The sequence below is a fragment of the Corvus moneduloides genome, chromosome 16 (genome assembly GCF_009650955.1).
Source record: "Corvus moneduloides isolate bCorMon1 chromosome 16, bCorMon1.pri, whole genome shotgun sequence".
NCBI lineage: Eukaryota > Metazoa > Chordata > Aves > Passeriformes > Corvidae > Corvus > Corvus moneduloides.
Window position 1 is genome coordinate 6,209,536 of NC_045491.1, and position 23,975 is coordinate 6,233,510.

At 43.0% G+C, this 23,975-nt stretch overlaps 1 protein-coding gene across 2 annotated transcripts in view; it reads right to left on the reverse strand.

Moving 5' to 3' along the window:
• Positions 1-204: 204 nt before the first annotated feature.
• The window catches only part of CARD11 (caspase recruitment domain family member 11), a 46,493-nt gene continuing 22,722 nt past the window's right edge, over positions 205-23,975 (reverse strand). For both annotated transcript variants that reach the window (XM_032126166.1, XM_032126167.1), the window contains 23 exons: positions 23,471-23,683; positions 22,734-22,871; positions 21,769-22,094; positions 20,833-21,012; positions 19,115-19,267; positions 18,896-19,021; positions 18,218-18,415; positions 17,538-17,717; positions 16,454-16,508; positions 15,120-15,229; positions 13,846-13,949; positions 11,146-11,204; positions 10,481-10,613; positions 9,801-10,002; positions 9,238-9,364; positions 7,916-8,156; positions 7,407-7,503; positions 6,256-6,351; positions 5,186-5,318; positions 4,465-4,644; positions 3,186-3,310; positions 2,240-2,355; positions 205-1,679 (listed from right to left, as the gene is read on the reverse strand). In XM_032126166.1, coding sequence (XP_031982057.1) covers positions 1,475-1,679; positions 2,240-2,355; positions 3,186-3,310; positions 4,465-4,644; positions 5,186-5,318; positions 6,256-6,351; positions 7,407-7,503; positions 7,916-8,156; positions 9,238-9,364; positions 9,801-10,002; positions 10,481-10,613; positions 11,146-11,204; positions 13,846-13,949; positions 15,120-15,229; positions 16,454-16,508; positions 17,538-17,717; positions 18,218-18,415; positions 18,896-19,021; positions 19,115-19,267; positions 20,833-21,012; positions 21,769-22,094; positions 22,734-22,871; positions 23,471-23,683 — 3,497 coding nt within the window. In that variant the 3' untranslated portion in view covers positions 205-1,474. The remainder of the gene's footprint in view (positions 1,680-2,239; positions 2,356-3,185; positions 3,311-4,464; positions 4,645-5,185; positions 5,319-6,255; positions 6,352-7,406; positions 7,504-7,915; positions 8,157-9,237; positions 9,365-9,800; positions 10,003-10,480; positions 10,614-11,145; positions 11,205-13,845; positions 13,950-15,119; positions 15,230-16,453; positions 16,509-17,537; positions 17,718-18,217; positions 18,416-18,895; positions 19,022-19,114; positions 19,268-20,832; positions 21,013-21,768; positions 22,095-22,733; positions 22,872-23,470; positions 23,684-23,975) is intronic.

Genomic DNA, 23,975 nt, shown 5'->3' on the forward strand with positions numbered 1-23,975 from the left:
TTTTATTGCCTGCTGCAAAAATCAGTCCACACCACCAAGATGGGGGACTGGGGATGAACACAGAAGCAAAAAGTAAATTTGTTATTAAATGCATCTTAAAATGGAGGGATATGGCAAGGAAAGAAAGATCTAAGGACAATGGGATGCACAACTCTTTATCTGTAGGTCAATTTTTATTGCATTTCAGATCAGCAATTGCGCGAGTCATTATTATCGGGTCAGTTTTATTGGATCAATTTGGCAATCTCAGTACAGCGTCTAATGTCGAGAGGAAAGGTTTCAAAGACTGAAGAGATTTAGGAGTCCAAGTCACACTCATGAACAGTGGAACTTAAACTCTCTGAGGACTTAAGTGCTTTTGAAAATGGGACATGGTCTCCTCAGCCCTATACACACTTCTGGAAGTGTGCATTATCCCACTTGGCCACAGCACAGCGTGGTGCTCGCCGGTCTCCTTGCTGTCAGTCACGGCACACAGGTCAAGGACTGAGTGGTTCACAGAAATTACTGGCTTATGAAATTCTTCTTTTCTTCTTCTCAGAATAGTCCCTCCTGTTGACAGCAGGCATGTTGGCAGGCAGTGATGTCATAGAAAAATATTTCAGTGAAGAAACAGAGAAACCTGTTGTCCAGAGAAGGCACCACGGTATTTTCCATGAGTAAAAAAATGTTAAAAACTGAGAGATGTACAAATGAATATGATGCAGAGGCAGGGATAAACTAAATGAAATGTTGGCAGATCTGGAAAGATCTGATGTACCACTGGGACAGTGAAGTCTGTTTTCCTGTAAGTGCCAGGACTACAAAGGAAACCTGCAAAACTGTTAAATAAAACTGGGGTTTCAAAAGGAAGGGAAAATTTTCATTTTAGTTAATGCCAGGAAGAATAGCTGTTTTCTTCTCTTTTCATTAAAATGGCTGTGGAGAAACAGGGCGACAGAGCTGCTCTGGCCATCAGCAGTTGTGCTGCTGTTGCTCCCAACCAGCCTCCAGCTTCCTCAGCTGGGTATGTTCTCACTTCAGGGGGGTGTGGGGCACATATCAATTCCACATCCTGAAGCCCAATCCCCATGCCTTATCCCTTTTAGATTCCACTTATTTGGTCTCATCAGAAGTTTTCAATGAGATAAAAGAAATCCGTATTTTGAACATAATAAATTACCCCAACCTCCCTCTCAAGGTCTTTGTCCTCATGTGTTAAACAGGTGCTGTCCCTTAAGAAATGCCAGCGGATCAGAAATTGTGGTGGTGGCTGTGGTCTGTCCCACAGCCTGGATCCCAGCATCTGAGACATGGGCTCTTCAACACAGCTCCAGTTCCATTCCAGACATGCATCCTGCCAGCAGGAAGTGCCCAGCCAGCAAGGGTGAAACAGGAGTGAGCTCTGGGCACCTCATCAAAGAATTCTGTGAGCCCCTGCTCCACCTGGATGTGTCATTTGCTCACCAAAGAGCTCCATGTTACTTATGGCTTTTTATAGCTGATCCTCATCTATCCAAATGGTTTTCCGCTGCTCTTCCCCGATCCTGTCTTTTATTGTCCGGATAAGATCCTCAATGCTGCTCCATGCCTCTGCCTCCACAGAGGCATAAAGGCAAGGCAGTGCTTCTAGTTCTTTCTCCTTCAGGCGGCACATCCGTAAAAACTCATCCTCAGCCTCTGGCTTCGGCAGCAGCTTCCTGGATCAAATGAGCAGATCAAAAATAAATGTCCTGCATTCTAAGTTAATCCTGTAGTCCCAGCTGTTCCATCAAGAATTTATTTTCTCCTAACTACATACAAGCAATAAAAGCAGTGAAGAATGCAGCTACTCCAGGTATGCTCTCCCCTTACCTTCATGCTGCCCCCAAGGAGAAATATTTGCTATGGGGAAACAATTTAAGAGCATTGAATGGAGGGAGAGTGCAAATGTTTATGAGCTCTCCTCTTCCAGCTTGCATTACCTTAAGAAATGCTGTGGGAGTGCTGAGCATGGAGAAAACCACATTTTCTTTGGTCTCATCCTCCCACAATGCTCATTGCCACCAGTGACAGTGAAAGAGTGCCAGACTTGGGGAAATCCTGCTTTCTCCGGTTGTAAGATTTCAGGGAGGAATCATGGGAGGAAATAGTGCACATAGAAGTACCAGATGGAGAGGGATGAGGTTCTTTATTTCTCTCAGTGAGAACATTATTGGACTCAAGAATCATTCACTGAATAAGACGGAATATCAAATATGCAAAAGGTTTGATATGTTACCTGAACCTCTTGATGTTTTTCTCTGAGACTCTTATAAAGAGAACAATAGGATATATCTTGGCTTTGATTAAATCCTTTGTGCAGCTTATTCCAGCTTCCAGGAGACAATGCTTGTTCTAAAAACAAAGTCATAACAGTGTCACAAAGGAAATTCACTGCTGTGGAATCTCAAGATAATGGTATCTATCCCTTATGGGGTCATTTAGAAAGCTCTCTATTTACCATTGTACTGATTTAAAACCTTTTAATCAAATACATTTAAAGTCCAGCTCCTCCTACTGGTTTAAAACTAGTCAGTCAAATATCAGCTGAGCTTAACAGCTTTCCAAAAAGGTTTAAAATGGAAATGGATTGTTCTAAAGATGAAAAGTATGATAAAATACCAGTTTTACATAGAGACACAAAACACAGGCTTGCTTTCTGTTCAGAAAGAACATCCGATGCAACTACTTGTGAGAGAAAAAACCATCACTTTAATTCTCCTTTTTTTTCCATGCTGTGCATCAAATCTACTCTATTTGACATCAGATCTCTGTCTTGGGCATTGTTATCTTTCTTCTGTACACCCCTGTGTCTGGGTTTCAGGCTTCCCTTTCCTTTGTCTAGGTTCTTGTATCTCTCACTCTCTCATGTATTCATATATACTTATGATATGAAAAGGAAATGACTAAAGGATGGAGTACAGAAAATGAAAGGATACTTAACTGCATCTATGTGGGTCATCACAGGGAATGAAGGAGAATATAAAAGAATATGGCTGAGGATGGGAAAGGAAAGGAAAACAAGAGCACAAATAAAAAGCCATTTGGGGGAATAAATACAAATCTGAGATTGAAGGAGGGCAGGATAGCGAACATGCAACTTTAAATTGGTCCGTCTCTTATGCAAGACATGGCAGAGAGGTTCACAGAGAGCCCAGGGAAGGGACACAGAGGACTGGGAGCACCTTGGCAGTGACAGCCTCAATGTTGGCAGGTACAATACATTCGTATGTGTTCAGATTCTTTTCTCTGCTGAAGATGACAGTCTCCGTCCTTTGCTTCCTTAAGAACTCTTCCTTCGTTACAATATCTAGGAAGAGATGTGGTTGGGGATAGAATCAAATTTACAACAGCAGAACATGTAGAAAATATCCAGTAGTACTTCACATGGGATGTAAGGATGGTTCAGGGAAGGAAGATGAGCAATGAATTGTCTTAACAGCTGCCTCATTTCTTCCATTGAATTCAATTAAAGCCTAATCTGATCACAGCTGAGCATCTCAGCTATATCCTACACCAATGAGTCCTTGGGCAATTACTACGACACTATGAAGGCATTAAATTAAAACAGTAAATACAATTCCAGCACCTAATGTTATGTAGTAACAGTTCAGGGATGGAGGATGCTGAGAAGTGCTAAAAAAAGAAGGTCTCCTCAGCACAGGATCCTAAAACAAGGATTTAGTGTTCCAACATTTGTGTTTAAAGTTTCAAAAAAAATTGGCTTAGGTTGCAATGTGTGATACCAGCCCCCTTGTGAATTGCAGCTCCACATCAAAGCTTTTGTTTTATGTTGCAAGACAGGGGATATTTATTATAATACTTAACTTCTCAGGTTCTCTGTCTGGATGACTGTAAGGCTGCATACTATGCTGTGGGTATTCAATATTAGTGTAAAAATGAAACGTCAGCTCTGTTTAATGCTGGGTTGTATACAATCCTGCCCTGCGGCCACCATGGCACTGCGTACTGCTTTAATAGTAAATACTTAGCATGAAAGAAAATCAGTCTTTCCAGTAGATCAAATGCACAATCTTCACAGCTTGGATGAGACAGAAACCTAAAGTCGCTCTAGGGAAGATATGCCTCATAATAGCAAATACTAGAAACAAATTAATCAAAATTTCACATTGCCTAGATATGCAGTATGCAAACAGTATGCAAACAGAAAGAGCACTCACAGCATTTCAGTCTCTGAGGGGCAGCCTAGCAACCACACAGCATACACATGGATAATATTTATAGACATAGAATCTCATAACCATGTGTAGTGGCTGTCTCAAAAACATTCAAATATCCCAGATAGTCTCAAAAAGCAGGATTTACAGCTACACATCACTCTGATGTGACTTGAAGTACCTCAAGCAGCTCTCACATGTGCATTCCCCTACGTGTGCACGCATATATATGTTCGTATTTCCAACACTGAGGGTTGACAGTCATGGCCCTCTTTTATCCCATTACCTGGCTTGCATATGTTGAATTCCAGGGCACCTCCAGAGTTGAGAAGCTTCTGCACCAAGGGCTTGGCAAGCATGGTGGGGGTGAACAGTACAGGGCGCCTGCGCTCGCAGTGGATGGGTCTCACCAAGCTATAGGGGATCAGACTGAGCTTCTTATCGATTTCACTCTCAGAATCCAAATCTGAGCAAAGAACAAGACATTTATCATCTGAGTTCCCCTCCATCAATATTTGGAGAAAAAAAGGAGACACACATGAACCAGAAATGGCATGATTAGTCATACTGGTCCTCCTTCCCCTTTTGCTGGGGTTGTCTTTACTATACTCACAGCACTATGATGTCCAACCTAATACTAGATTCAAGTGCCTTTTGCTTTCAAGAGATTATTTCTTAACCTCTTCAACACAACATTTGCTTGGAGACTTTCTGCTTGTTAGCTTGACTTACTCTAAATTAAATGTTTTTGAGCAAAAGGCAAGAAAGCACTTAGGAAGAACTGCCAGTCAAACAGGACATTTCAGCGTCCTAAAGCTGCCCATGAAGGCTTAGTGGCCCAAGAACTTATAGCAGAATCAGTTTTGGTCACAAATCCTGTTGAACTTTTGCAGAGTCAACCACAAACGCAAGACCTATGATACATTTCATAGCCATGCTGTTGTGTAGATGTTTAGGTAGGCCTTTGTGTCAGTGCTATGTGTGTAAAGGCTGTTTTAGATCTGCACCTTCCAGTTTCTCAGGCAGCTGCTTCTTCCCTTCGGATGAGCTCAGTGCCAGGCCCGAGGGCCAGCCCGTGACGATGCGGACCCGCTCGTTGCTGTTCATTCGTTTGTATTTGTTCTCAGACCTACTGACAAACTAAAAAATGAACAAAAAAAAGAGAGATTTGACTCTCATTTCTTGCATTATTTACCCGCCCCATGTATTCATCAGCTGACACCCATTAACTACGAGATCTGAATCACCGGTGTCTATCAAAGACAGGACTCCATGGATCTGTGGACTGACTTCTAAGGCTCTTTAAATATCATAGATCTGTTTCAGAGCAGGTGTTAATCCCCTCTGGGATTTCTTGTTTTGTTCTCTGCTCTTAAGAGGCATGTTTTCCCTTCACAGAGCTCCCTGCTATCACCAGTACAAGCACTGATGTGTACATCATACCCAGAGTATGTGCACAAATGTATCACAAGTTATACCCAAACTGCCTCTTCTTTACTCTACAAGAGAGACTTAAAAACTCCCAAATGGCATCTTTTTACAGTTATTTTACATGAGAAATGGGCTTCATGCTTTCCTTCCTCATCCACCCGACTATTCCTCTATCCAAACATTAACTCCTCCTCCTGTGTATTTGCTAACCTTTCACAACCTCCTTCCTTCACAAGGTTTATCTTTCACCCACAAGTCTCTGTCACGCTCAGTCACTGGCCCACAGTTAAAGGACTATTTCCTGATGGAGCCCTATCTCACAGAGACTTGGAGATTTGATCCAGTCCATTGGATTTGTCCTTATGGTACAAGCAAAGCACATTTCAGCCTCTGATGGCAGACGTGGGATTCCTCAAGGCACATCCGTAATGGAAGCTATGCTCTTAAAAACAAACACCCCGCATCACAACAGAAAACACAACCCATCCTTCTCGTTCGTGCATTAAATCTCTTTTTGATAGGAATAAATTCCAATACAACCTCTAGACCTGAGCTGGGATTTCTGGGGGAATTAGGATAGCCTGAGTATATCAGCTGTTCAGATCCACTATTTCAGACATTGCACTGAGGATTTGAACTTTATTACCTGCAAAATCTGGCCCAAAAGAAAGCTTGCTCTGGACAGGCGAGGGCTGGTTTTTGGGTCGCTCTGTGGGGCAGGCTCCTCTGGCTGCAATGTATTCTAGTAAAAAAGAACACAGGCGTTTTTCTTCTCCACCCTCTTTTTTGTATTTGTTTTTTTAAATCATAATATTTGGGAAACAAAACAAGCCAAGACAGATATTTTATATTTCCAGTAAAAGAGGAGAGTGATCGATACCTATCCCAAATACAATGTTCTAAACAAACTGTGGACATAGCATGGCTTGTGCCAAGAAGCACTGCTTTTTCACTGCTGTTCACACTCCTTTTTTCACAGACTGCTCTCCACACCTAAGAAAGAGGTAATTTCTGCACCAAGAAGATCATGCACAGCTTTTGCTTTCACAAGCACCTCTTCCAGTGATCTCTGTCCCTTTGATCAGTGGGGATGCGAGCACAGAAGGAATGTGTGACACTTAACCTTGACTGAAATCAAGCACAAGCACCGTCTACCTGTCCCTGCAAAAGTTAGAAGCATGAATGTCTCCCAGACTCTAAAAATAACTTACAGCAACTAATACACTGGGAAGGTAATTTTAATTTTGTAAAGATGGAATTTTGGGGTCTAAAGAAAGAAAAATCAAATTACTTTTTGTGATGGAAAAGGAGAAAATAGAAGGGCTGTTGTGTGTGAAGGCCTGATAATCCCAATTCTCTCTACAACATCTAGGCTGGAAGAGACAGGTCTTTCTAAAGTGGGACAATAGACTCTGTGGTTTAGAGGCTTGTTCACAATCGGAGAGAAGTAACTCTGATTATTAACTCCAAGGACACAGCTTCTTCCTCATGTGTACATGAAGATGCATTCAATGTTTACAGGCAGAGAAGCATGAGAAGGGTAACTAAAGCACAGAACAGTTTTGACTTTTAAAGTGTACTCCTTCATAGCTGGAAGGGTTAATAGTGAGCCAGAGCTGGGTTCATTCCCAGGGACATTATTTAAAGCAAACAGAAGGTGCCCATTGCCTGACACAATCAAAACCTACAGAGAATGTAAACAGGAATTTCTGTAAAATGATGATGAAAAATGAAAAATGAAAAAACAGTAGCAGGGGAGTATGAGGTGTTAAAAAGACTTTGTTTGTGGATACTTACCCGCAGTGCCCGAAGGGTATTGTAGGAGTTTTCTGTCTCATCTTTGCTTCCTCTGTGCATCAACCGCTGCAGCTTCACCAAAAGGAGTTGCTGGGCTCTGAAAGAAAGGATGGAATCACGTAGATCAAGATAGTTTTGAAACCACTCACAAGAAAGCTGGATTGCAATGGGTCTGTGCCTACAGAAAAGATTAAATAGAAATAGCAGTGAGGACTGACTGAACCATGAAGTAAAGGCAGGAACAAAATAATATGGAGAACTGCACTGCAGTTAAGGATTAAAGAATATCCCTGGAATATTTGCGTATTATACTTTTTGAGCAACCCACTTTATTTTTTCAGGTGACATCTGGAATCTCCTTTCTTAAGTTTTATAGCTCATGTTGTAGTTTAACATCACCAGATCTTATCTCAAAATTTAAGACAGATACCTCTTTCCTTACAGCCGTAATTAAGTTCCCTGTTTCTAGATCCCCGCTCTCAGTTGTGGCCACTCAGCATCACCCTCACCTGCTGTAGCTGGGAATGGTCCCCATCTCCAGGTCCCTGTCAGTGAAGGGATCCACCCTGGCACACAGCCACTCACACCTGCCCTGGTACATGGTGTCGAGGATGTGGACGATCTCATCGCATTTCACTGACAGGGAGCAGCAGTCCAGCTGGCTGGAGATATTCAGGTTCAGGCGGATGTGAAATGAATCCCCCGAGGTGATGAGCCCTTCTTCCAGCTCCGACAGCAGCTTCCGGTACCCTGCAGCAGGGAGGGAAGGGGTGAGGCAGGATCTCACACTCTGCTCTTGCTGCATTCCCGGGCATCCTCTGGGAGAAGCCACAGCACAAACTCCTGGGGCTCCTCCGAGAGAGGTTTGTACTTCCAGAGCGCTGCCTGCAGTAGTTCCAGCAAGATCATGGGCCTGCACCTCAGAGATACTGATGGGGCATTGCTTCAGGGACAGACCATGCTGCTGCTGTCAGGCCTGTGGGAATATTCTCATTATAATGCTGCTTTTAGGTAACTCCATTCTCAGTACTCCCCACATAACCTGTGGAACAGAGAACTCACCAAAGACGCAGACACAGCTATAGCTCTGCCCTCTAAGTACAGTGTGAGTTCTGCCACCAATTTTACTGGCAAGCTATTCCCCTTATTAGCTCTAATTGGCACTCCCAGAATCTATAACATGCTTTATCTGCAGTTAAGTGATGCTCAAAAAATTGCAATAGTCTTTTCTACCGTTGAAAACATCAAAGAAAATCAAAGGCATCACTTCTTGTGTGATCTATGCAGCTGAAATTCTCTAACCAGCATAAAAACACGAACGCCCATTTATACACACCAGTAAAGAATGGATTTTGGAATGTAATTTTTGATCCATAACCTGAAATTATCATTATAGGCCCTGAACACTAAAATCAGATTCTGTTCGCCACACATGAACTCCGGCTGTTAAAGATAAGATAAAGCCACAAAGTAATAAACAGGGCAACTCCATCAGGTAAATGCTAAATTGACCAGCTGGATAAAGATCATTCAGCTCACCACGTTGTATTGCAAAAAACTGTACATAAAAATAAGCTTGAACGTGTTTCACGAATCACGTTGCTATTGGCCACCATGTAAATTTTTCAGAATCCTCTTGACAAGCACATGGGCTTTTTATTTTCTCAGTCACCAGGCTAAAAGCTGAAACAGTTCCACATAGGTGCTGTAATTAACACCAGTGGCATGCTCCAGATTTATCCCAATACAAAGGATATGCTGGTCCTGTCACTCTCTTCCAGACAAGTTGCTATAACAGACCATATGAGATGAGAAATACTTCCGGTCTTACCTTCATGATTTGATTTATACTGGAGTGTTACTGGACCACTGCACCTCTGAATTGTCCAGTGAACTTCTTCCTTTGTGCAAGTATCCAAGGGAACACTTTGATTTTCCCCTTTAATGCAGCCCTCCAGCTAGATACGAAAGAAATATCACTCTCCAGCGCAGGGTCAATATCTGAGTCAATTATACCATTTTTTTAAAGTGTCATAATCTTTTTCTTATTAAACAATGCAGACACTTTGCTATCAGGATGTAGATTATGTCTTAATGATATAATTATTTTTCTCTCAAATTAGGAATGCTAACAGTCAACAGAACTGCAGCACTTGGACAATCCCAGGCTTCCCTGGGAGTAAGGAGTGCAGGAATATAAATTGTGGGGGGTGTTTTTTTCCCCTTGGAGGCATTTTAATAGGAAAATGGTCTGGCAACATTGGCAATGGAGGGAAAACTAAGTAAAGAGAAACTTGGCAGAAGCACTGTTGAACTTGTGCTCATGGGCTGCCAGGGACAGCATAGGTGGGTGGGCAGACACCCTGTGCCACTTGGTGATGATTTCATGCTCACCAGGAGGATCTGGTGTCCCTCCCGAAGGCCAGCTTTCTCTGCAGGGGAGCCTGTCTTGACAGAGCTGATGAAGCTGCCCTTGTCATTGCCCCCGAGCAGGGTGATCTCTGAGTTGAGGCTGTCCCCGTTGAGTGTCACGCGCTGGATCGTGTGACACGAGCTCCTGATGCGGCCCACAGACGTGACAGAGGGACGGAAGGGTCTGGTCCATGAGAGGAAGGGACAGTTGGTTATCTCACTGAGTTAAATGCATGTATGATAAATGAAAGATATAGAAGTAAACCTCCAGCATTACCAAGCACTAGGATCTAAGGACTCTAAAAGAAATCCTCCTCGTTACAGCACAAGTTCTGGAGAAGAGCATCTGGATAGATCCCAGTGCTCTGGCATCTCTGAAAACTCAGCGTACAACAGTTCTCCACTCTGCAAGCTCTTGCAGCGAGATAGCAAGATCACAAAGAGAAATTTAAGCCTTTAGAACGTTTAGTCTGCCTTGAAGTTTTTGAAATTTGAGGATGACCTTCATAGGTTTACGGGACATGAAGGGGCTCCAAGATAACGTTATATTGCTGCCACCATAATCACTCCTGCCACTATAACTTCAGCAACTAATAAATAAATAGAGAGTTTCTACCACAGCACCCTTTCCTCTCAGGTATTTGAGATGCCAGTTTACCTACCTTTCTAGAGAGAACTTTCTAAATATGGAGTTGACATGCTCAAGCTCATAGGCATCCAGGCCTTCTGACTGATGAGAAGAAGAGGAAGAGTGCACTGAAGGAGCTCCATGTGACTGCCTGTCATGACTGTCATCTGGAAAGAGTAACAAGAATGATAATGAATCCTAGATAAAGTGACAAAGATGAAAGAGAGGAAAATTAATTTTAATTGAACCCAACCAAAGCTGAAGTAGGAAATTCCTCAGGCAGAGGCATGAGGACGTGGCACGAGGAATGCCTCTCTCATAGAATAGAAAGTGGGAAGGGACCTCTGGAGACTGTCTAGTCAAAGGTCAGTGCAGGGTCAGCTCAAGGAGATTGCTCAGGACTTTGTCCAGTTGAAGGACATCTAAGGATGAAGAGTTTGACTAAAACTCTCTGGACAACCCTGTTCTAGTGCTTGACCCCCCCTCACAGTAAAAAAACGAATCCTTTTCCCACTTAGTTCTTCAGGAATGACCGCTTTCCCCTTCTTAACACTGGCTGACCCTTTGTTTTCTCAATTTACTCACAGATTGTGAGTCCCATTTTCTTAGAGGGGGTTGGTTATCTGACAGTCTCTGTAGCTGGGGAGCTGATAACATATTAGCTCATATTTCAATTACACATGATATCCTCTTGCTTACCATCCAGCTCCAAAGCATCACATCCAAAGCTGTCATTGTCCTCTTCAACCAAGCTGGAACTAAAAACAAAGCATGAGATAATGGAAGAGAGAGAAAGTTGCACACTTTCCAGCTTTCAGCAGATTTCATTAAGTTCCGAAGGAGGAACTTCTTCTGTGAAAAAGGAAGATGTTGGAGGCGTTGCATCAGGCAATGGTGCAGATGCAAAAAAATAAGCAAGTAACATCCTTGAGAGTCCGGGGGAGATATAGAAAAGGGCAGGAAGACAACATGTGTCAGCCAGCATGGGAAGCATGTGAAGCAGCAAGAAGGTTCAGAAGGAAGAAATGCCAACAGCAGTGAGGGAATGAAGATTTTGCTGAGGACAAAAGGAAGCTGCTGACTGATGGTCTGGTGTGTGACTCACACCACACTTGGTTCACATGGAGATAAAGGGCTGCACAATGCCTGCTGTGCATGCACTGCACCATGGGGGTTTTCCATGACAGAGCAAAAAGCCAGAAGTTCACTGATGGACAGAGTAAATGCAAGGGAAGTTACTGAGGTGCAGCAGTAAGGAGTAATTTATCTGCTTGATTTAAAGTGCTTGAAGTTTTTTATAGCAGTTTCAGGGTACCTCGCGTGGCTACTCAGGTACCTGCAGTACAGAACAGCAAAGTGCTCCAGGCTTTGGGAACTGCCACAGCTCTGCTCCCAGCCCAGCTCGTACAGCCATTCCTGGTAGAGGTGACTGGATTGGTTGGCCTGAAAACCACTCAAGATTCTCTAAAATTCTGCTCTTACAGGGGTATTGGGGCTGTCCAGCCAAGTGAGTGATCTGTCAGCTTCACTAGAAGGACTTCATTAAAGCATGTCCTTTGGTTGCAAAGCTGTTTAAATAACAGCTAGTTGTTTTTCCCATTCAGAATGATTTGTAGGTCTCCTGTGGAGCTGATATTCCTCATATTTGGCTGTAGCTGAAGGGTGAATTTTTGCAGCCAGGCTGCAGAGGATCAGCTATTTTTACAGCATGCATAAGCAGAGAAATAATGTACCTTTTCCTACATTAAATGATGATCTCACCTTTTTTATTCACACAAATTAAGTTGAGATGAACTGTGAAACCTGCAACTTGGCTTGCAAACAGCAATTATTCTGGATTATGTTCACAAATAAGTTACAAAAATTTATCATGCTAATTATAAAGTTATAAGCTACAGTGAATTTTTGGGCAGGCTCTTGAGATACTTGACTTTAGTGATTATGAGCTCAACAAAGTAAACCCACATTCAGACCTTGTTCCAGGGTACCTTTTCTTTCCACACAAAGAATATCTAATATGAGGGAAAAATTCAGATTTCAATACAACTCAGTCTTCCAGTGCCTTAACACATGGAACAGAATACAGTCACAGTTACAGTGAAATAAGTCCAGAAGATGAATAATCTCTGTGTAATCTCTACTGTGTTCTGTAATACACTGCAAATATTGAAAGGTTCAGGCATGCCAAAGGCTTCTCAAGCACCTGAGGCACAAAACATTCAAATCATTAATAAAAAAGCCTTTTCTCATCTTGTAATAAAACACACTTTAAAAAGGGACTTGGAGGGCAATGTAGGAGAAGCTAAGGGAGACTGAAATAAACACTGCTTAAAGCCTCAGCAGCCTACAAAATTATGTGGGAGGACCAGCTGAGGATGCCCTCAGTGGAAAGCTGTCTTGCAAAGCTCTCCAGAGAGAGAGGCAAAAGTGGCAGTCTGCCCAAGATCAGATTGTTTTGAAAAACATAAAAATATGAATAAAGGTCTAATAAAGATTAGATATCAAAAATAGATCTAATAAAGATCTAAACCCTCCACATATATTGCTTTCTTCTAAATTGGTCTGCTCTGTTCTTTTTTCCTTCTGCTTGGGACCTTTAGGGAATGTATTTGTATTTCCCGATATTTCTGATGCAGACACTGATGCTATTGACACCACACCAACACAGCATGTCTGAGTATCACATTGCAAAAAACCTTTTAGAAAAGGGGTCAGTGCCCTTTAGGGAACTGTGAGGCAGGAGAGGTCTCTCTCCTTCCTGCCACCAACTTCCCACTCACCAGCTGATGAGATTTCACTGCCAGGGGAAGTCCATGGGGCCCTGACCCGACAGAAGTGGAAGCTGCAGCAGAAGGTGAAGCCAAGAGCAAAGCCTCTCTCTCCACTCCCTGCTCTGCTGAGAAGCAGACCCTGAGACTCAGAAAAACCACCTCCCTCCTCCACTTCTCCCCTCCACTCCTCGCAGACATGCAAGCAACCCTGCTCACTTCGGCAGCTTACAGAGAAGAAGGGCGAGCTTTGAAAGAAGGGGAAAGAACAGGGACACAAGGGCAGCATGGAGCTGAGGGGCAAAAACTGAAGCTGGATCAGTGTACGAAGGTAGAGAGAGCACTTTCTCCAACAGCATCAGTGCAAGTGATTCCAGTCCTGTTTCTGTTTCTGTCCATTACAAAGTCAGTGCTGCAGTGGTATCACTGTGTCATTCATCCTGGCTGAACCGTCAGGCACTCCTGAGTGGTTTGGACAAAATGCGGGATGAAGGGCTGCAGCCTTGAGAAGTTAACCCTGCTGCTTTATAGAGGCTCTTCAATCAGAGGCAGACACAAGGATCTCTACAGCCCTTTTTTCCTTGTCCTTGTGCCATTGGGCTCAGGACAGGTTTCCCCACATGTGACCCACCTGCAGTGAGGGGTGTCCTCTTTGCAACGCCGCACGATGGAATCGTTCCCAGGAGGCTCGGGAGTGGTCGACATGATGCTGTCGTTGCGATTCCGCAGGGTTTGCTTTGAACAAGAAACCAAAAGGTTTCAGAAAGGTTATCTGGTTGAAATGTGCTCTCACCTCTAAGCCACAGCAGCATTAGCAGTGGTGCTCTGCACTGGCCATAGTCTGCACTGAGAAGCACACACAGAAAAAGAAGAAAAGTCGATTCTAGCTGTGCAGAATCCAAGAGCACTCATATATCCCAGTTTTTAGCACAATGCCCAGCTTGTGTGCTGGCACTGCATCTTCTCCTGTGACCACATAACTGCCTGATTTACTAAGCCATTGTAACTTTACCCTTGATGTGTGGTGTATATGTTGCACAGCTGACACAGGAGGAGGATGAAAAGCAGTATGTCTACTTATATAAATATATATATAGTTGGAATGAGACAGAAAAACACAGATCTTCATATGTTAAATAATCTTCCAGTACACTGGAAACTAAAACCTGAATTGCACTAGAGGGAAGACCAGTATAAGGCATCTAAACATTCAACAGATATTCCAAAAAGATATTCCTAACCCAGCTAAGCTTATTATGAGTGGCAGCAAGTTCTTTCCTGGCTATTCTTGAGTATAATTTTAATTTCCTGGGGGCAGCATTTTTCACGGTGTTCTAGAAAGATGTCTTGTTCTTTGTTATTAACACTCTGCAAGAGCACTCTCTCTATCTGCCTGTCCTGCTGTGTCAGTGCTCACATATGTATAATGGAATATCTACCTTGGAAGATTATGGGGATACAGCAAGCAGGGAAGAAATGGTTTGATTATGGTATGCAGAAATTTCCAACTGTGATCTGCACCCCTTTTCTCACTTGCTGTTACTTATAGACAGGAAAAGCATCATAGAACTCAAAAAATCCTTAGAATTTTCCCAGATAAGTTACAAAGCAGTTTTAAAGCAAATCTCTTTCTTCTAACAGTAAATGTTAAATGGCATAAGGAGACAGCAAGAGGTCATAAATACCTCTGAAATATCTTTAAATAAACATAAACCAATTCTGTGATTTTGGGAAAGGCTAATAACATAGTTCTAACAAAATGCTGGTAAAAGGATTAAGGGAGCTTCTGACAAGGGCCTTGAATGTGATCACAGCTGGGATGCTGGGGAAGTGCTAATACTGAGCTGTGAAAGCGCTGAACCACATTAGGAGAGACAGTTGTAGACAGGCAAGGGGCATCCTTACAATCCTGGTGACTTCACAGCTGCTGATGGAGTTACTGATGGACACAGAGGAGCTCGTGTCCGTGCGGCCGGTGCTGCCCTCGGCCCCGTCTTCATCCTGTGCTCTGACTGCTGCACTCATGGGGACACAGGGAAACACAGACAAAACACACGAGAGAGAAGCACGTCAGAGCACTTCCAGTGCAGAGTCTTTCACAGATGTGCCACTGCACTTATGTTCTCTTTCCATTTCAGCTGGTCTTGTACTGGACAGGGGCTGCAGACACGCTCCTGCTCTGCAGCTCTGGCTCCCACACCTTCCCCAGCAGTTCCCGACAAAGCACGGAAATTCCCACCCCTCTGCACAGACTCCTGCCCACTTTGTCTCCCAACTCTGTCCTGGCCATTTTTAATAGATCTGTGAATGCTATTTGACAAATAAAGAAAGATTGTTTCGTGAATTTATGTTCTAACTTCATCACCTGAACCAGGTGATCTGCAAGGTAGGCTCATTGAATTACACATTTTTACTAGAAAAAATTTACAAGGATCAAGAAGCCTGGGATCCCTCCGCAGCCCCAGGTAACACAGAGCGAATGTGGACTCTTCCCCTTCCTCAGCACCTCTGATTGGTACTAATGTTGCACACTGCCTGCTAGCAAAGCTGCTGTTTAACATGGAGTACCTCGGAGCGGGAGCCGTGTTTGCCATGGTGTTTTGTCCAACAGAGGCACACTGTAACACACAACAACTGAAGGAAGTGCTGCCTCTGATGGTGTTTGTTTCAGGGATAGTGTTACACAAATAGGAGGAATTAGGAGTAACTCAAACATGAGTGTACAGCAACAAATTTGGTAACTTGGCAGCTGGCTGGGGCGTGGGTCAATCCCCCTCTCTGAGCTTTGCAATGCTTTAGATTTAAAATTAATTCTGTTTTGCTGAAGGACAAAGGAACTCATTAGACAATCACTAGATTAGGGCCTTTTCAGCTTGAATGATTTTTCCAACAGCAAAAAGAGAATGGTATGATGATTTTTAGTGCAGATGTTACACAAATGACTTTACAACTTTTGTAAACTAAATGGAAAACTGAGAAAACAGAAAATTTAGCTAAGCTATGGGATGCACATCGTGTGCCTGTGGAGGCATCTTTGGATGGAGAGGACAGTGAAGTAGAACACTTGACTACTTTAAATTATTACATTGGTATCTGTGAGAGAAACTGGTTTTTTTTTACTGACTTGGACTTAGTTAACAATTTCCCTGGTTGGCATATTTGCTAAAACAACTTAAAGAGATTAAGTGAAAGAGACAAAGCAATGGAAAAGGAATAAGGACATGGGTGCTCTTTCTGACCTTGAAACTCTGATGTTTTGTTCATGCTGACAGGGGATTTAGCTCTTGGACTTATCTAAAAGTAAGAGGACAAAAATCAGCACAAATGCAGAATATTTGCCACACACTGTAAACCAGATATTTTTACCACCTTTTTTCACCGCTACGTTGTAATATACTTGCCCTCCTTTAAACAACAAGACCCAAAATTTGGAAGATATTTAGGTATCTAAATACCACAGCAGTGATGGAGGGTTGCTACCTGACTACTTTTGAATGTCTGGCCCAAATAACATTGCAATTTACAGATTCTGCTGAGGAAACAAAGAGACAAAAGGTGAAGTGGGTGCCTTGGGACTGGTTTCAGGCAGCTGTTAATACAACAGGCATCCTTTTGGAGTGTGCAATGTGAAAAATGCAGCTCTATCGCCATAAGTAATAATGACAGAGCTCAGAAAGGTTATGAAGGGCAGGGAGAATTCAAACGCAGATGAAAGGAAAGAGAACCTCAAAAGCCGGAATGTTAGATTTTTGTGGGTTTTCTTTACAATTCATGAATACAGCGTCAGATAATAGCTGTGTGAATGCAGCTGGTTGGGAAAATCATGAACCTAACTCATGCTACCCCTTCCTGTTAAGGGTGAGGAAATTGCCATAATTTAATTCTAAATTAGACGGTTAATTTTGCTCTAGACTGTGTCCACTTCTTTCTATTTTTCCTTCCAGCTGCTGAGAGCTTTTCCTCCAACACTTTGTTTTTCACCTTCAGTGTGTGTTGGACCTCAGGCATTATGTCATTTTTTTCCCCACTAATGTTAAGGAGGCAAAGAATCAATTTATTGACAACGCTCCAAGAATGTGAATGAACAGCAGAAGCAAGAAGAAAACAGAAAATGGGGAGAAGGGACAGAAAACAGTCTATAAAGCCTGATTAGATCTGCTCCTCAAGATGCAAATCACCACAGGGCAAAAACTGACAGCTCACTATCATACACAAATCTATTACCTTTACAGCAGTTTCAGAGGCACTGCCACAACATGTGTTATGTCTGATAGTTCTAACAGTCCCTGCTCTGTGTCATTCCAGCCTCAGATTCAGACACACCTGGATCCCCTTTAGGTTCACTCTTCTCTTGAGACGAACTTGATCAGGCAAGAAGAATTTGTTGTCTTCTGGAGAGTCTTCAGAAGTGGAGGAGTCATCGGCTTCCTGACCATTGGCTTTTGGGCCAGAAGTCCCAAAGGCCTGGGAGATAACGGTAATGGGAAGATTCCGTGGCAAACTCTAAAGGTCACAAGGGAACACTTTTACTTCTGAGACCAGTTTGGTACAACACATGACCTTCCTTTAGAGCAATCTGATTGAACCTATTGTGACTCTGTGCTTCCGAAGTTCATGTAGAATGTGGCTCCAAACCCAATCAATAATTTGGGTTGAGATTAGTGGGGATTTCTGTTCACTGCCTGAATTCTGTTTCACTCACATTCCTAAAAATATTTGTAGTTTCTAACCCAGTTTAGAAAATAATTGGTTTTCTGTATTTCTTTCCCTACCATTTAAAGTTAAGCTGTGGAATGGCAGCCTTTGGGAAGGCATGTGCATGACAGACAACCTGAACAACACTACAGCAAAGAATTCACAACACTGACGTTTAGTTGGAGGAGATTATTTTTTTCAGTTAATTCATGGAAAGAATTTAAAAAGTCCCCTCTCCCTTCCAGACCAAAATGTTTGCAAAAGCAAGTCTTAACAAAAGAGATCACATCTGTTTTGCTCAGCTGTACCTGGTCAAGGAAGTTGTTGTCCTTGGAGAGGCGCCGGAGTTTGCACTCCAGGTTGACGATGCACGCTTCCTTCCGCACCACCTCGATTCGGAGCTCGTCGTTCCGCTCCTCCAGCTCCCGGATCTGCTTCCTGTATTTGTCCTTCTCTATCAGACAGTGTGAGTACTGCGTCTGAGCCTCGTCGCGCGAGCGGAATGCCTGCAGCGGGGCAAGAACCCTCTGTGGCACCTGGGCACCAGACCCTCCTCCTGCTGCTTTTGTTTGTGAAGTGCTGGCAACGGGCACTTCAGAAGTGGTACCCAGTCACCCATTAACACAGCAATCAGGACCAGGATGTGCCACAGTAGCACCATCAAAAATTATGATGATGAAGGTTTACATCTCCCTCTGGGTTGGTGGGAAAATGTCCCAGAGTGCAAACGGGGTGACTTGACACTGACATAAAGCCTTGCAGGAGCTGTTGTTAAGATCCTGGCTCTGCCTGCCAGATGCTACACTGTGGAAACAACCCAATATTACCCTGTGTTTAATTACCCTAATGCAAATCCCAACAAGTAATTCTTTTAACTGCTTATTTTATAATGGTATTTTGGGCCCAATTACCCACAATTCCCCAAAGTGACACAGAGGAGATAGAGGCTTTTGCTACTGATTTCCCCCACTTTAACTGTGAGATACCTGGTCCCGCTCCTTTTCCACCTCTTCCAGCTGTATCATTACAGTGTTCATGCGGTGCTTGTACATCTCACAGTCTTTTCCTAGTGTTGAGCACTTTAACTCCAAATCTTCTTTCTCCTCAAGATACTGGAAATGACAAACTGTTAACCACCACCACTCCCAGAGGCATTTTGGGCACCAGCCTGAGATATTCCATCTCTCAACCCTTCCATTTCTCACCTTGTCTCTCAAGTCCTCCACATGACGAATCTCCTCTTGGAGATTAAAGATCTTGTTGACCAACTCATGACGATCCTCCAGTGCCTCCTTACGGTCGTGTTCCAGAATATCCAAAATGGCTTTGTCTGAATCTGGCAAACCCCTCTTGTCAGCCTGAGGAAAGACATTTTTTAGAGCCAGGCCAGGGAAACAGAAAATAGTTTTGCAGGGAGAAAAGTATCAAAGACAGTAACAGGCAAGAGGAATAGCAAATGAACAAGGTACTGCAATGGGAAAGCAGGAGAAGAGATGGACATTTGTTCATATTTTAAAGCATTGTCAGAAAAGACGAATAAAATCTGTCTTGCTGTCAGAATAATCTGATGAAGGAACTGTTTTACTGGTCTATTGTACTGGCTGTAATTTGATCTGGTTTGGATGCAGTGACAATTCTTCACTCCAAGCCCTGCATTCAAAACTCTTTTCTATTAATCAGCTCTCACTGAGCACAAAAATCACCCTCTTCCAAAGAGCAGGGCCTAAGAAAATATTCAGGAGAATTTTTAAGTCATGCACAGGCTTTGCAGAGCTGTGCTCAGAGAATATTAAACATGCCTGGAGTACCTTGTTCCACTACTTCATTTCCTACACTGTCCAGGAATATAATTTCTTTCAGATTTAAAATTAAAAAGATTACCAAAGCAGGTTCCAACACATAATTGCCATTCAAAATTAACCATAAATGGAAGATGAAAAAAGCACGAAATGCCAGCAAGAAATATGCATATTTTTTTTTTTTAAATACCTAGACTGAATTGGAGATTTCAGGGACATTTCGGTTATCCAGTATTTCTAAGCATTCCTAAGCATTTCTAAAACAACCTGGTTCAAGTTTATTTATACTTTTGCTTAGGAGAATTTAAATCCTATTTTTAGCTATTTCTCTGTTTCTTTAAGTGCTGTAAGACCATTTCAATTAATATAACAGACCTACATGGACCAGAACTCCCAGAATCTTCTATCCTACACTGTTTTTCAACCTTTGAATTGGATTTGTGTTAGAACTAAGAATCGTTAGGTGCTGCTAGAGGCTACAGCCATTTCTGAAAGGCCTTCTATTGATAATTTTTAAGTGTCATTTTAAAATGCCACAAACATTTCCAACAAAGTGCTAAGCAGTCTCATATATATCCCATTATTTGGCTAAGCTCTAAATGTGCTGCACATCATTTGTTTTCCCTACCTATCCAAACACACATTAGTTGAGCTCCCTGTGCAAGCAGGATTCTCCAGGGCACCCTGGTGCTTAGTGACCGCTCAAGTACAGGAACCTTTGTTACCCTCTGCTTCATTAAAACCTTTTTGGCAAAGATATGACAACAGCCTGACACAGGGTACACAGAGCCACTGTCAGAAATTTCTGGACTGGCTGTTTAACAGAGCTTTGCAGTGACAGGCTGGTACAATGTTCAGCAATTCAACACTGCATTCTTGGAAGAGCCAATTTCTCATGTACACTTGATTTTTTTTAGAGGACTATTTTTGTAGAGCTCCTCCTCATGCGTCTGCGCAGGGAGCACTCCAGGCAGCTGGGAGCTGTACAACCAGCCTTCTGTTTGTCCAAACTTTGCACTTATGCTGGTTGAAGCTTTGCAGGCAGAGGTTTCAGCCAACACTTCCTGCACTGTAACTGGAATATGCTTGAGTTTGGATTTAAAGGCAGCAATCTGCTTTTATACCTGAATGATGGACTGTAACTCTTGGATTTTAGTCTTCATCATCTCATTTTCCCGCTCCAGCTCCAGAACCTGTTCCTTTTTGGGTCGGTTTTCAATATCATTTTTCAGCTTCAAAGACTGGTTCCTCTCCAGCTTGCACTCCTCTTCCACCTTGTTCAAGCGATGCTTCAGCTGGTCAATCTAGAGCAGCCAGGGAGAGTGAAAAGGAGAAAGAGGAGAGGGAGAGAATCCTTCCTAGCTCTGACATTTAGTGCTCTGAAAAAGCTCTCACTTCCAGGTGAAAACATAGGGGGAAAAATAGTTTAAACTGTGAATGCTAAGGAGGAGTTGATAATTGGGTGCTGAATGTCCACAACTGAACTGGTGAAATTTCAAGTACAAACCGGCTACTTGCCAGCTGTAACTCATATGGGCTGATTGTGAATATTTAGAACACCTGGATTAAAAAAAAGTGACATGTCCCCAATCCTTCAATAAATAAAGACGTATGAAACAGAATGAACACTTAAGAGGCTGACCACACATTGTGCTTTTTGCACGTGGACTATTTGGATCAGGAAAAACAGGAGAAAATTCACGATATGTTTCTGAATAAACCCTCAGCAGCTGTAGTGCTGCTGGATAACTGTACCAAGATATTACTAAGCCTAAAAAAGCCAAAATTATGTTCTTAGTAAGGAAGTATGTTTTAAATTTTATTTTTACTTGCATTCTGTTAATTCATTATCTGCCATTAATACACCTCACTGCAGTTGGCATTTCTATACATTGATGCCTCCAATCATCTGGGTACTGTCTTGGGGTGACCTTACGATGTGTATCCCATATCAGCAAGCAAAAGAGAGCTCTACACCTTTCTGCTTCTCATTTTCCCAGATGCCACTGGCGCTCTCCATTGCTGTTGCTGACTAAAGCACCCCAGAGCATTTATCTCACCTCCAACTGCAGGTCCCGGCTCCTTATCACAGCCATGCTCTTCTCGTCACTCAGCTGGGCATATCTCATGGCCAGATTGTAGTTCTCATCTTTCACCTTGACCAGCTCATCGTTGTAGTTGTTTCTCTCCTCTTTCATCTTGTTGTACCTCTCCTGGAAGGTCAGCAGCTCTATCTTGTTCAGCTTTAGCTGCTTTCGCTCATCCTCCAGCTGGCGGGACTTGGCCAGGAGCTCACAGCGCTGCATGTCTTTTGTCTTCACTTGCTGCTGCAGCTTGATGATCTCATTCATTAGGAAATGGGTTAGGCCTTCATGTCCCTCCTCCACTGAAAATGTTTGAACAGCTTATCAATGTCTAGCGAAGTACCTTATTTAAGTTACTTTATTAACAAGTAGGATCAGAAGAACTAAGTAAGAAACAAGGGGCCAGAATATGTACAGAGGTGCAGAATTTGCACAAATTCATACACATCTGTATGTCTAACAGTACAAATATTACACAACACACTGGCATCAGAATCCCAATATACACACATACAGCTTGTCTAGATAGAAGACAAAGCCTTTACATTTGTCTTGTTTCAGCTGAGCCCGTAGAAATAGCACAACCTTTGTAAAATGAATCTGTACAAGTTCAATTAATCTGAATGCATCAAATGTGCTGCACATGTGTAGGTCATCAGCGTAATTTAGTTCACTGTTCCAATATAGCTTCTCCTGAGATTTCTGGCAATGTCTATCATTTCATTTGAAGCTCTTCAGCTTCATTCAGACAGCTAGGATGTCCCTTTGCTTTATACATTACCTACCACATTTTGCTTTGAAGGGGACTGAAAAGCTGCAGAATGCTACAATAAGATTAGCTTTTATTTCCACTTCTTTCCCAAAAAAAAAAACCAAAAAACAAGCCAGTCTTCCAGATAGTCCTTAGTTCAACAGGCTCCTTTATGATTGATTCTACTCACCAACAATAGTGGAAAATCTCCGAGTAGGTTCTTTCCCTGTCACCAGTTTGTAGAGTTCAGGGTAGTAAAACTCCAGGCTCTCTAAGAACACCACGTAGCCTCTCTGGCCCTTGGTGTGGAGGATGTCCAGCAGTCGGCCTGGGTACAGACAGAAGAGAGGAGACACATCAGCCCCACCAGTAGCATGAGCAAGTACCACATCCCTGAAGTCAGACCTGCCTAAGGTTCATCTCTGCCACGGCAACGAGCTGTGCAAAATCTGGCTGATTAACTGAGTTCAGCTGAGCCCATAAAGTAATGCCACCAATTCTGCATGTTTGTGCTGATCGTTATTCTGAAGGAGTAGAATGGGCAAATTGGTCTGGAAATTTCAAAGGACAAGTTATTCCGTGCAGCCTTTACCAGGCAAGGATGGCAGATCCTCCAATGACAAATCACAAAGTACTGCAAGCTGAAAATTTGCTCCTAGAATGGCACTGGCTGCTGCTCATGTTAACTGAAATATTTGCCAAGGCCTTGACGGGAGTTTGAACCCCATGAGCTCCAGTCCGCACAGCACTGGAAAGAGTCTTTGTGATCAAAATAGCACCAGAATCCTCCCTTACTTTAAACCTCCTCTAAATAAGATTAAAGGTTTTCATTTGGTGATGTGCAACTTGATACAGGCTCCCTCCAGACTTAGCAAAGCAAAGCTATTCACACAGGGATGCAGATAGAGCCACTGACCAGACAATTACCTGCTCTGTTAATTTTGGAGGGCAGCATAAGGGAGTTGAGAACCTCATCCTCATCCTGCTCATCGATGACTTTGCACTGCCGTAAGTAGGGGGTAAGTTTGGCTGGGTTGATGTAGCGGCTCAGCATGTGCCGGTTGCATTCCACATTCTCCCACAAAGCCTCCTCTTCATCTTTCAGTGTCTCCAGGCAGTCATCCATCTCTGGCTCTGCTCCTGAACAAGGGAAACAACTGGCAAATGAACACCAAGCAGGAGAGCTTCAATCCCAGTAGTTTTTTGTACTTCCACGTCATATGGGATGAGCTCAGAACCACTTCTGACTAACGCTGAATTTGCCCAATATTGAAGCTGTTTGAAGTGCAGCCTGTCCACAGCTTATCTGGGAAATGACAGTTCACAGAAGTGCTATCTTGAGTCTGTGAACTATTGCTCATCGCTCTCCAGTGATGAATCTGCACTCACCCAACTCCACCAAGGTCTCTACAAGTCAGAGGATCCCTCTGCT